We start from the raw sequence: 13,596 nt of genomic DNA on the forward strand, positions 1-13,596 counted from the left end.
CTTATACCCTTTTTACACAGGCTAAAATTTCCTTAACCCCGTACTATAGGTGGGGCTAAATTCCCATTTAGCCCCACCTATAGTAGTTAAGCTTAGCCCACTTTCTTTTTACACAGCATTTTTGCAAAGTGGGCTAACCCCACCTTTAGTACGGGATTATTTGGCCCTGCAAAAAAGCAGGGTTATCCCAGCAATTGCGGTGCTAAGAGCGATAGTACGGGGTTAAGATTGCTAGTGTAAAACGAAAGTGGGCTAAGCTTAACCCCGTACTATAGGTGGGGCTAAATGGCAATTTAGCCCCACCTATAGTACGGGATTAAGGAAATTTTAGCGTGTAAAAAGGGTACGAGTGAAGTACTTGTACTACGAAGGATCGACAAAAACCACTAGTCTGGGGTTAGCGAGTTTCGTGTGTGAAAAGCAAGCATTCCTTATCCGGGGTTAGCAATAACAATTTGGCATGTGTGAAAAGGAAAAAAAAAGTACGGGGTTAAGGATAGTACGGGGTTAGCGATAGTCCGGGGCTAAGAAAATCCTGTGTAAAAAGGGTATTATAGAGTTGTAGCTAGGCAAGAAAGCAACATGCATGCTGCCTATTATATGTCATGTAATTTACTGAATATCTACAAGCATATCATTATGGATTTAAGCAACAATATTAAGATATAAGGGGGCAAATATTAATGGTCATTTAGAAGCAAATACGATACATTTTAGCCAGTATTCTCAAGTTTTCAATTGTGCCGTGGTACAAAACCATGGACTTTGCAGATTTGTGTACATGATATTTATATTATTTCGTACATTAAGAAAATTCAGTTATGAGTGCGCGTCTGGTTGTATGGGACTCCAACTCCAACCAAGAAATAAAAAGCATCTCCTAAGACTTGAACTGATTGAAAGCAGCGAAATACGAGACCCTATTTTTCTTTCAAATCCTTCTCAATTTTTTTTTGTTTGCTTAATGTTTCAACTTTGTCGATGATGCTCATTTTGGATTCTCCAACAGAATTCATTATAAATGTTTATTGGGTGAAGCTCATATAACAATGTTAATTGATTGCAGCTTAGTAGAAAAACAATAAAATATATCATTAAAAAAAATTGGTAGTATTTATTGAATGTACAGGAATCCATTATGACCGACTGTCATATTTCACAGTAAATGAAGGTTAAGCCCCTTTTACACCTTCATGGAAGCAACACGGATCATCCCGGATTGTCAATCCGGGGTCATCCGTGTACAGTCCGGGACTACCGTGTACACTCCGGCTACTCATCCGGCGCCATCCTTGATGTACCGGCATGTCCGGGAGAAAAATTGAACATGTTCAATTTTTCATCCCGGAGTACATGGACTGATAATCATCCGTGTTCATCCTTGTAGACTCCTTGTACTTCCGTGTAGCTACCGAATGCATCCGGGAGGCTCCTTGTAAGAACCGGGTGATCCTTGTTGATACCGGCTTTATCCGGGGTCAAGTGTTTGTATTGTTTGCGTACATGAACAATAGTCCGTATTCATAACCAAACACGAGCATGCTCCAGATGCTGCAAAAAGGGACGAAACTTCATTCTAGCAAGATGCCGGCGACAAGAAGTGGTAAGGTCCGTGTAAAGACCCAGTAACATCCGTGATCATCCGGGTATTCCGTGTTGGCTCCGGGAGCATATCAAACAGGATCCCTATTGCTACCTTGCCTATCCTTGTAGACTCCGTACTTTTCCGTACATATCCGTGTTAATAACCAGTTAACTCCGTACTCACTCCGGGAATGCTAGGAAAATACAAATTTGGCACCCCGGATCATCACGGACTGAGATCCGTGATGATCCGTGTTGCATCCGTGAAGGTGTAAAAGGGGCTTTACTGAGAGCAACGGAGCCAAGAACACCTTAACAAAAGGAATGTCATTGAAACAATAGAGAAATTAAATTTCATCAAATTGAATATGAAAGTTACAATATTTATCTAGTATTTACATTGTGTTGCACTCAACCCAGGTGAGGTGAATGGGAACCTGGCAGGAATTTATTCCTTGAAACGCAGAGCGTGTAACAGCTGCTCTGCTAAAGCCAGGGTAATTATGCTGTATTACTGTATAGCGCTGAGAGACTTCTGATAAAGTAAGTGTTCAGTGTTGAGCACTATGAAAGCAAGTATAATTACTATTACTGTTTCATTATGGCGTATCATACATGACATGAATTGTATGTAATTTATTTAGCCATTGAAGTCATGAGATTTTATCATCAGCTTATAGTTTTGCTGATGTTGTTTATATTAGTTACCACAAAGTAATGCTTTTAAACATCTGTAACTTTCTTATTTCACATCAATTTTGATGTTTTCAGTATTTACTACCTTTAATTTCACTTTATTAATTATTCCCAATTCAGAATTCATTGAAGTTAGCCCTTGAATATTAGGCAGACATGCACTTTTCATATAACAACTACCTGCAGAAAGCAGACATGGTACACAGACGCCCATACGCTTTTGTTGCAGCATTTTTTGGGGTAAACAACACTGACGTGCTTTGGCAAAAGGAAGCAAGTTACTTATAATTTGTTGTAAATGAGCAATGTGTTTTCGTCATTAACTAATACCGTGTTTACACAGTGACACGGCTCGGGGGTTCGACACGCGAGCCGTGCTCAACACGGCAATTTTATGCTGTGTAAACGCGATCAGTGTGATCCGCGAGCCGTGTCGAACACGGCTTTTTTGATCCGCCAAAATCGTAGGTTTCAACCCGCGAGCCGAGTCAGACTCGGCAATTTTTTCGTGTGTAAACAGAAAGCCGTGTCGAACTCTCTTGACCAGGTCACTGCGCGCGCTTTCACTTTTGGCATTGTTGTTGTTCGCACGGACAAGATTCGATTCCGGCGGTGAATTTCCCGCGTTTAATTTGCGACGTCATAATTCTTCCGTTCGAGATCCGCGAGCCGTGTTGAACTCGCCTTTTTATATGTACGTATAAACGCGATCTCTGATCCCTTCTTCGCAGTGTTCAACCCGGCTCGCGGATTCAACACCCGAGCCGAGTCAATGTGTAAACACGGTAATAGGCATCAATGCAGCATATTTTCTTCAATATCTTTCCCTACAACGATCATTTCTTCCTAAAATTTTGCCTGAACAAAGAGTGTTTCAGAAACAATAATAACTCAAATTTGACTGATGTGTCACTTGCTTCCTTTGCCAAAGTTGGGCAGAATACACGCTTAATTAGTATGCAGTCATTATAATATCTCTTTCAATTTTGTTAAGCGAACCAACATTCAATTTGCCTGACAAGTGGTCAATCTGTCTGTTGCAACCTTTTGGATTGACCTATAAGACATATTTCTCGGATATGATGGATACTGCATAATTGCCATGGTGTTACTGTAATATCGTGTTGGCGTACTTACAGGAAATAATCATCTTTCTGAAAAGAAAGTCCTGAATAGAAATGGAAAAGAATAAACATATTATATCATGTATCTGTGACATAATGTAATCATATGTATACAATTTGTAAAATATATATATAAGCTTTCTACCGATATATCGCAGTTTTTTTTATCATTGTTATTGCGTATGGTATCTGTTTTGTATGTGAGAAGAATGAGGGTTATGATGATGATGATAGTGATGGTGGTGATGATGGTGGTGGTGGTGATGATGATGATGGTGTTTATGATTATGGTGATGATGGTTATCATGATGAATATAATCAATGTGGTTATGTGGTTATGATGGTGATGATGATGGCAGTGATGATAGTGGTGGTGATGATGATGGTGATAATGATGATGGTGATGATGATGGTGGTAATGATGATGGTGATGATGGTGGTAACGATGATGATGAAGGTGATGATGGTAATGAAGATGGTGGTGTTGGTGGTTGTGATGATGATGTTGATGATTATGATGGTGGTGATGATGATGGTGGTGGTATTGGTAATGGCGGTGGTGCTGGTGATGATGGTGATGGAGGTGATGTAATGATGATGGTGGTGGCGATGATGGTGATGATGATTATGATAATCATGGAATTGATTATTGTTATGATGTAATGATGATTATGATGACGGCGACGATAAAGATTATAATGATGGTTAGAAGAAGAAAAATGAATTTAAGATAGAAGAGAAAGAAAGGGGGTAAATGAAAAAATGACGAAATATGGAAAAGAAAAGAAAACGACAAAGAAAAAGGTATGAAAAGACATAGACAAAAAAAATAAAACAACGAAAAGAAGATGAAAAGTAGGAAGCCCGTTGACCCTGTTTTCAATATGGAGAAATGGACGCAGACTTGAAAAAAATGTAAATATATTATATAAAAATAAATCCTGCTTGAAATATTTGTGCTTGTTTGTATGCTGGTATTTGCAATAGACGATGTATTACATGTAAAAACGAGAATGAATAGTCTGTAAGGAAAATGAATGAAATACAATGGAACTGAAACACGTGCTCCTGTTCTCATAGGTTAAGTGTTAAAATCCATATAGTTTCCACACTCCTTAATTATTGAACCACATCAGAAACTATGAAATGTATAATCTGGGCGCGTCCCTTACAACGGTGAAGGCTCATCTACTGATGATAATTTCCTCGAGATTTTTAGGATATCTTACTGCCGGAAAATGGTGAGTTTCATTTTTTTATTATAGTTTTGTTTTGTTTTGATGATTACGTGATTTAATCCTGAAATTACATTTTTTCCCGGTAATTTTTTCATGGCAATATAACTCTAAATTGCTAGATCGGGTTGCGAGAAAATGAATCATGATTCGATTAGATTCACAGTGATCATGACAACTTTATCTCAGTAGTTCTGTAACTATTTTCTAAAAAAATGTTAAATTGCTGAAAATGACGTTTTCTCTTGTATTGTGTATAGGCCTACCAAGAATATGTGGTGTTGATATTCATGATAATGATACTAGATTATATTACACCACGTCGTGTTTGTGACGACACTGAGTGGTAATTTATTTTTCTTTGAAACTTTTTCTTGATAAAAAATCGGTATATACAACAACAATAATCATCACATAAATCACATTTGCAATGGTATAGGATACAACAACATACATTACAGTACATGACAAGTGGGTTAAAAGTTATCTATGTATCAAGGATATAATATTTTTTTTTCAACAGGGGGTCCATTTTTTATATTGCAATCCTTCAATATGCCTCTGTTTTGCGATGAAAGATATTAGACCTCTTAAACATGGCTGTTTGTTTTTACACTTTTCTATGTAAACATATCTCTTGAACATTAGTATCAACATGGACCTATTACATGGACCGTAATAGGTCCATGGTATCAAATGGTTGAGTAGCTAAATTTATGGGGCCTTTCCAATCCATAATGAATCCAAATATCATTGGATGGTCATTTTCATTACTTCCCACGTGATGGGGACAATATTCGGCGCAAAGTAACGAGCAGATTACTTTCTTTATTTTTTGCAGTGTTTCTCTGCATTCACTAAAAACAACAACTAAAAAACAACAATTTCCCATGCTGAAGTAGCATGAGCAAATTTAAAGGTAGTGATGAGATTCAGTGGCGAGTAAAGAGGCAAAAGAATTGAGGGGGTTAAGCATTATGTATACACAGCAAAAACTGTGGTGTTAACCGGTGTACATAGAGGACCACATCAGTTATTTTACACCGGTGTTAAATTGGTGGTGTTAGTTTTACACCTATAGGTGTTATTACAACACCTATGGTTGTTACATTTACACTATTTAGTGTTATGTTCAATCTCTAGGGTGTTATTTTAATACCTCAGGGTGTGGTCCTCTATTTGTCAGTTTTAACACCACCTGAGTTTTTACAGTGTAGAGCAAAACATTTAGCGAGTGAGCAAAAAAGTTACCATTTTATTTACCGTCTACACCTACCCTCACTAAAAACATGACCATGTAACACCTACTCTTAAACATATTGTACTGGCTCCCATTAAATTTCGTGTACAATTCAAAATTCTACTCCTAACATTCAAATCTCTTCATGGACAAGCTCCAAAATATCTCTCTAATTAATCCAGGCATATACTCCCAGTAGGTCCCTTCGTTCTGCAAATCAAAATTTCTTAACATAAAAAAAAACGAAAACTAAACTTTTTGGTGATAGGTCCTTATCAAGCTCTGCCCCACGTCTTTGGAACACTCTTCCAGCTTCCCTCTGTTGTATCCCAAATATCACATCATTTTGATCCAATTTAAAAGACGTACCTCATATAAAGAAAGCATATTCAACATAGCCCCATTTACAGTGTCCTTGATATTTTTTATTTTAGTTATATGATTTCTAATTTCATTTTTTGCTTGTATACTTCGTATGTTCTACATTGTAAAGCGCTTTGATATGGATTTCATGAATAGACTAAGTTATTGATATTATTATTATTATTTATGAGAAGCTAATTTTGACAGTATACATGGTATATTCAGTGGGAAAACATATCGTATTTACCTCTTTTCATTTTTCCCTTTTTATTTTCTTCTCGGTGTTATGACTTGTGTGTGTGTGTGTGTGTGTGTGTGAATGGGAGCATGACCCCAATGCCCAGGCCCGAAACTATATAATTTTAAGCAAGTACAGCTAATACCTAGCGCAAATTACAAGTAACCAATAATTCACCTGTGAAACAAATATTCCAAGCGCTCTGCATTTTTTTTGTCAGGAAAGTATTGGAATTCCCGTTATATACTCGGTGCATAGGCATCTTTTGAATTCTCAAATATAAGTTAATATAAAAGAAGATACATATATATACAGTTTTTTCTTCTAAAAAGATTTTTCAATCGTAAATGATTATAACTTAAAGATATATAAACATATTAAATCGATGAGAAAAAGATTTCAGAACCCCCCTCACATACAACTTCTCAACTGTTAACCATGATATGGTGTGCATGTATATTATGGAATTAAAAGGATTTAAATGACAAGTCAACCGAAAAAAAAAACTCGGGCTTGAAAAGAGAAAATCGAACAATGATGGCGCAAATATTCACTACTGAATGATACGCGCCGTATAAGTTTAAACAACAACAGCAAAACTTAAAATTTCATCGAACTCGAATGTTCAATTGTATATAAATATATTTACGAAATTGTATGAATTTGTATACAATATCTTCACTCCATGGGAAGCATTCCAAAAAGAATTTCCACACTCAATTGCTAGGCATACTATTCATGCGTCCGTATCATACCGTTTAAGCCATTGAATACCTAAGTGGAGAATGGCAACTTGTGAGTTGACACCTTGCCAAGGACGCTGGGCCGCGGTGTGATTCGAACTACGACGTCATAATTATTATATGATGTCCGATATTAATGATATGCTAGCCTGATTTGTCTGATTTCGTTCAAATAAACAGAATATTAGACTGCAGTACAATAGAACCAAAACCCATCTATGTAACTTAACTTATGTATTCTGGTTAATGAAATATAGAAGTATGCCTACATTATGAAACATTGCATATTTTTTTTATACAGTACAAACACAAAGCTTGCTACTTTAGCGAAATTATTGTGAGATCACTGAGCGTATTCCTACATTATGAGAACAATGCATATTTTTTAGACAGTTCAAACACAAAGCTTGCTACTTTATAGCGAAATAATTGTGAGATCACTGAACGCATTATTATCATCGATTTTGACCTTATATCATTGTGAAACTATTGTTTGCAATCACGCACAGCTGTTAAATAGGAATCACGTATTTATAAGGTTACGGGGGGAACTCATGAAAAAGTTTATTCAGTGATTGATACTAAGTCGTAATTTGCTTTAAGCCAATCAGAAGCAAGGATTCACAGTAGCTTATAACAGAAAGTGAAAATCTCTCGCTGAATTGTGTTTGGACCAAAATCTGTTTTGTTACAATAAGTTCGGACTTGTTTGTTGTAGGCCTACTAAAAATAATTTTTGATTTATTTAATTTGATTTATTCTAAAGTATTGATCAGGATTACCAGATCAGTTAGAAAACTGGGTTACATCATGGTCCTGACATAAAATATATTATCATGTAGTCCAGGTATTTCTGGACATATGATTGTCAGCAGTGGCGTACCTAGGATTTTCTAAAGGGGGGGGCAAATTCAACCACAAATAAAGGATTTCGGATTTCGTACCAGAAAAAAAAATTGACAAGCAAAAAAAAAAGGAAAAAAGAAGAAAAGGTCTTCAAGATCAAAGGAGTTCGTCAGGGATCAGCTGTGACTCGTCAGGGGGGCAGTCTGCCCCCCGTAGGTACGCTAATGATTGTAAGACATAATAACTTCGTGTTATAGTATCTCGGGATGAGGTAATATTTTTAACACGGGTCCCCTTTTCGTATGATATCCGATAATCAAATCACTAAAATGTATAGGTTTGGCGGCACAGTACGCCCTGGATGGAGGGGGGGGGGGGAGGGGGGTGTGGTGGTGCTTTACTCATTTCTGTATATGGCTTATTACAAAATTTCGTGTTTGACGTAAGAAATGGTCTTATTTAGCTGAAATTTAAATCCATTCAATTTCGGTTCATTGAATATAAAACATAGGCATCGCTCTGCTTTTAAGACTAATAATGTAATGCTTAAAAACACGAGTTATATCGATTGCACATCGACATTTACATTTTATAGGTTTTAAATCTTGACATTATTAAAAATTGATTGATTGACTTTTAAATCATTAAAAAAAAGAATTACAATTTCCTCCTCCTCTTCCTCCAAAAACGGATTGCACAAGCAAGGAGGGGGGGGGGGGGGGGTTGAGGCGAGGGGTAGTGGTGATGCATTATTTCATAAGCGAGTCACTTTGTTATGTTATTGAGGCATACATGATGCCCCCCCTGATGTCTTAACAGAGTGATATTTTTTGTGACGCTAACAAATTTTGGGCAAATAACCTTTTCACTGATTTTTTTTTTATATAGGCATATATATTCAAATTACATAAAATCATAATTCAACTTCAACTGATTGATACAGCACAAGAACATGTTTCAATGTTCTTAAACATGTAGCGTAACTTACAATCAGCCTTTGAAAACAGCCTTTTTTCCATTCATTTCAGGCACTCAATGTGATTTCAATCATGTTTTGTTATCACTCTTTTTTTACAGCATCTTCCGTGAAAAAAAATCTGGATCTAAATATTCTATACCGTTACGATATTGATAATAATTCAACCGTGACCAGAACCTGTTGTCAATTCGCCGCTGAGACCCCCAAAAGATGGCGACGAGAAAACAGGTTTGTGATAATATAACCCTTAACCCAAATAGTCATAGGTCCAACGATGAAACTAAAATCTTAGTTAACATATCTGTAGGTCTTCTAACATTTAAATGATTTCAGAGCTTCTTCAGACAAACATAGTATAAGAATAAATTATTAACATAATTATTGTAGGCGTATAAGACTTTCACAATGTGCAACCTCAATAGAGACATATGACTACACATAGGCTCGTAAATAATATTATTTTCATGCCATTGCTATATATATAAATAAAATAAACCCTTAATAAAGTGCAAAATGCAGTTGTAGAGTCGATCACGAGATCATGTGACATTCATCCTGAAATGTCCCCTAGACAAAACTTATATTGTTTGTGAATAATATTTTAAGAATTTGGAATAGAACTATTTTACATAAGAATTTATGTATTGACATTTCGATCTGTTTCCTCTCTTGCAATTTCCAGAAATAGAGTATAACATACATGCCTCCTTCTCGTGTCGCTAGTTACATGACATACGAGCAATATTATCAATGCCTTGTATCTTTTAGAGAGAATGTATTTCAATACACATCGGGCAAGCAGGAGTTCAGATGGGCAACTCGTGCTGGGAACTCTACTGCATTGAGCATGGCATCCAGCCTGATGGCCGACTCATCGACAACAGTCGTACAGCGGTGAGTGACGACGAGACAGAGGGCGAGCCTCAACCTTTCACCACGTTCTTCAGTGAAACAGGATCTGGAAAGCATGTTCCAAGGGCGATATTTGTCGATCTTGAGCCTACTGTTATAGGTAATAATTAAGATTTTAGGCATTGTCGTTATAATATTATTTAACGTCATGTATCTTTATCATTATCGTTGTCACCATCGTAACATCACTCATTGGTGCTATCACCATCTTCATTATCACCATCGACCTCATCATCAATATCTTCATCATCATCATCATCATCATCATCTTCATCATCATCCATAGAGTCTTCGTCACCATTTTCACTCACCATCTTTCATACATGTAATCATCATAATTGCTCATTATAAAAAACATCATCGTCATCGACATCATTATCATCACCATCGTCTTGACCCTCATCATCATCATCACTTCCACCATCAACATCATCATCATCATCATCATCACCACCACCAAAACCACCATCATCGTCATCCCCATTACCATCATCGCTAAAATTTTAAGGACACGAGTAAGGCCTACGCTCTTTGAGACTTTTTGTTGTTGTTATGTTGTTAATGTTGCGAAGACTTTGTTAATTGTAAATGGAGAATTCCATACTCAACACAAATATCAAAATCATATGACAATGCGATCTTCATAAAAATTTTGCTGCTTTTCATTAAAAGTCATAACCCCCAAATTCCTGGTGTTTCTTATTTTTCTGACATTGCAGACCAAATTCGCACCAGTACATACCGAGAGCTTTTCCGCCCAAAGCAGATGATCACCAGCAACGAGGACGCTGCTAACAACTACGCAAGAGGTCATTACTCGAACGGGAAAGACGTCATCGACAAAGTCATGGATCAAGTCAAAAGATTGGCTGATAACTGTGAAGGTCTTCAGGGTTTCCTCCTGTTTCACAGCTTTGGAGGCGGGACAGGTTCGGGATTCACGTCCCTGCTGATGGAGCGACTGTCGGTGGACTATGGAAAGAAGACCAAGCTGGAATTCGCCATCTATCCCGCACCCCAGGTTTCGACGGCCGTCGTTGAGCCATACAACACCATCCTCACCACACATAGCACCCTTGAACATTCTGACTGTGCCTTTATCGTTGACAACGAAGCCATCTACGAAATTTGCCACAGAAACCTTGATGTAGAGCGTCCGACGTATACAAATCTAAATCGCTTGATCGGTCAGGTTGTGTCCTCCATAACTGCATCTTTGAGATTCGAAGGCGCCCTCAACGTTGATCTTACAGAGTTCCAAACAAACTTAGTGCCATATCCACGTATACATTTTCCCCTTTCAACTATTGCACCAATTGTGTCGGAAGAAAAGTCTCATCATGAGAGATTTTCCGTGGCTGAAATCACGAATGCTTGTTTCGAGGCTGGAAACCAAATGGTGAAGTGTGATCCAAGGGATGGTAAGTATATGTCCTGTTGCCTGCTCTATCGCGGAGACATCGTCCCTAAAGACATTGCCGCAGCCATCAGCAAGATCAAGACGATGCGCACCATCCAGTTCGTTGACTGGTGCCCAACAGGCTTCAAAGTCGGCATCAACAGCACACCTCCTTCGGTTGTTCCTGGTGGGGATCTAGCCAAGGTCCAACGGGGTGTCTGTATGCTCAGCAACACCACTGCCATTGCCGCTGCCTGGGCACGTGTTAACCATAAATTCGACTTGATGTACGCCAAACGAGCCTTTGTCCACTGGTTCGTTGGGGAAGGCATGGAAGAAGGGGAGTTCTCGGAGTCTAGAGATGATCTGGCTGCGTTGGAGAAGGACTATGAAGAAGTAGGAATGGACTCAACAGTAGGAGATGATGAAGACTTTGATGCCTATTAATATCTTTCAAATCACTTTCTCCAACTCCTTACACTGCAATAGTTCCTTAAATTTGTTTTCATTAGTTAAAGATTATTGTAGATATTTTGGTTTATTTATTCATTTCACTCTTAGCATGTTTAGATTGTTCTAGACATAAGGACATCAGTACTAGTAGGCCTAGAATGACTTTCAAATAGTGTTATATGTATGAAAGGATTTGGAGTTTAAAATGATTTCTGGACATTTAATCAGTAAATTTAGAAGAAAATAATGTTAATGTAGTTAAAACTTTGTCGCAAATGTTTTATTCCCAGACTTTCTTCAAGACATTTGATGGGATTGCTTAAAAGAGTTTATAAACCAACTATGTAAGTTTTTAGAATCAATAATTTAAGTCAATTTGAGAACAAGACACAATTTTGAAGATGATATTAGCTGTGATGTCCATCTGATGTGACACTGGAAATCTCCGTCTGTGACTAAATCCATGTTTAAAACTGTCTAGCGGAGATCCGAGCTCAGATTATCATGATTTCTGTGTAGCATGGAGGCATACTAAGTTGACTACTCGTCAATATTCTATTTATTTCAAGTGTCAGGGATTCCAGATAGAAATGTCAAGCGATTATTAAGAAGTCAAGAAACCCATTTTCTGTAATATATTTCATCGAAAGTTGGTCAACATGCCAAGCAAATTTCTCTTAAGAGACCGTTTACATGCCACTTTAATATGCATTGAAAAAATAGTAAATTTTCTTTTTGATCTTTGAGATAATATGAAAAATTCTTGCTTGGTGTGAATAAGTGGAGAGTAATTCTACAGACACAACACAGTGCACATTTGGTTTTAAATGCCTGTTTTGCTAGTATTAAAGAGAAATGATTTATTACGACTGTATAGATAAGAAGTACAATTGCACGAAAACGTGTCCGTGGCACGCTATGGGTATAAATTAAACATTAAAAGACGCCACAAATCTCATAGCTATTAATGTAGGCCTTTTAACTTTCAAATTTTAGCATTCTCAGCAATAAATTTTTAAACGAGTTCATCGTCTTATATAAATAATAATGATGCTGCCCTCTATTTGAATTATAAGAGATCATGGATTTTTATTTATTTTGATGGTGGAACTAGCTATAAATTGGACAAAACAGAATACTTATGCAAATCGTGTTATTCATCAAACTCTGATTTATCTTTATCATAATTGGAAATATAATATGATACTTTCATTGTTTGTTACTAGGCATTATGGCCTATGGACGAACTCATCAACGGTGGGAATAAATGAAAAGGGGACAAAGGGAATGAAGGACAAGGAAATAATTAAATAAAATAGAGAGAGAGAGCAGAGGGAGAGAGGAAAACAGAAAGATGGAAGAAAGAGTGGGTGGAAAAGAAACAAAGAAAGAAAGAAAGAGAGCGAGAGAGGGGGTATGGGAAAAGAAAATAAGAAACGGCATGGGAATAGGAGAGTAGAATAAAAAGAATAAAAAGACTAGAACTGCAATCGTTTCAGAACGATGTGCATGCATTGACGCCTCTGATTTAATAGAGGGCAAGAAACAGAAGGAGATAGAGAGAAAACTCTAGATGATATACATTCTCAAAATATTAGAGGGCGCTTTTTCTTAAAGGAATGGTCACTGATGCGTAAAACACAGTTGGATTATGTGAAATGATACAATTGGCAAACCCTGAAAATATGAGACAATATGAATTCAAACAAGGAAGTTATGGCAATTCAACTATTTTAAGACTTTGCAATAGAGGGCGCTATTTCTAAAGTTATGGTCACTAATTA

At 37.1% G+C, this 13,596-nt stretch overlaps 1 protein-coding gene across 1 annotated transcript; it reads left to right on the forward strand.

Annotated features, from left to right (window-relative positions):
• Positions 1-9,822: 9,822 nt before the first annotated feature.
• On the forward strand, positions 9,823-12,049 carry LOC121412637 (tubulin alpha-8 chain-like). The gene is made up of 2 exons (XM_041605414.1): positions 9,823-10,060; positions 10,680-12,049. Exons 1-2 carry the CDS (start codon positions 9,859-9,861, stop codon positions 11,804-11,806), a joined length of 1,329 nt encoding a protein of 442 aa, XP_041461348.1. The 5' UTR covers positions 9,823-9,858; the 3' UTR covers positions 11,807-12,049.
• The last annotated feature ends 1,547 nt before the right edge of the window (positions 12,050-13,596 follow it).

Source organism: Lytechinus variegatus, chromosome 4, assembly GCF_018143015.1.
Source record: "Lytechinus variegatus isolate NC3 chromosome 4, Lvar_3.0, whole genome shotgun sequence".
NCBI classification, from domain to species: Eukaryota; Metazoa; Echinodermata; class Echinoidea; order Temnopleuroida; family Toxopneustidae; genus Lytechinus; species Lytechinus variegatus.

Excerpts from the sequence above, each read along its gene's own strand:
- LOC121412637 (XM_041605414.1), top strand. The coding sequence starts at position 9,859 with ATGGGCAACTCGTGCTGGGAACTCTACTGCATTGAGCATGGCATCCAG. Across the intron at positions 10,061-10,679 it reads TCTTGAGCCTACTGTTATAG|ACCAAATTCGCACCAGTACA; the intron begins GTAATAATTAAG and ends CTGACATTGCAG.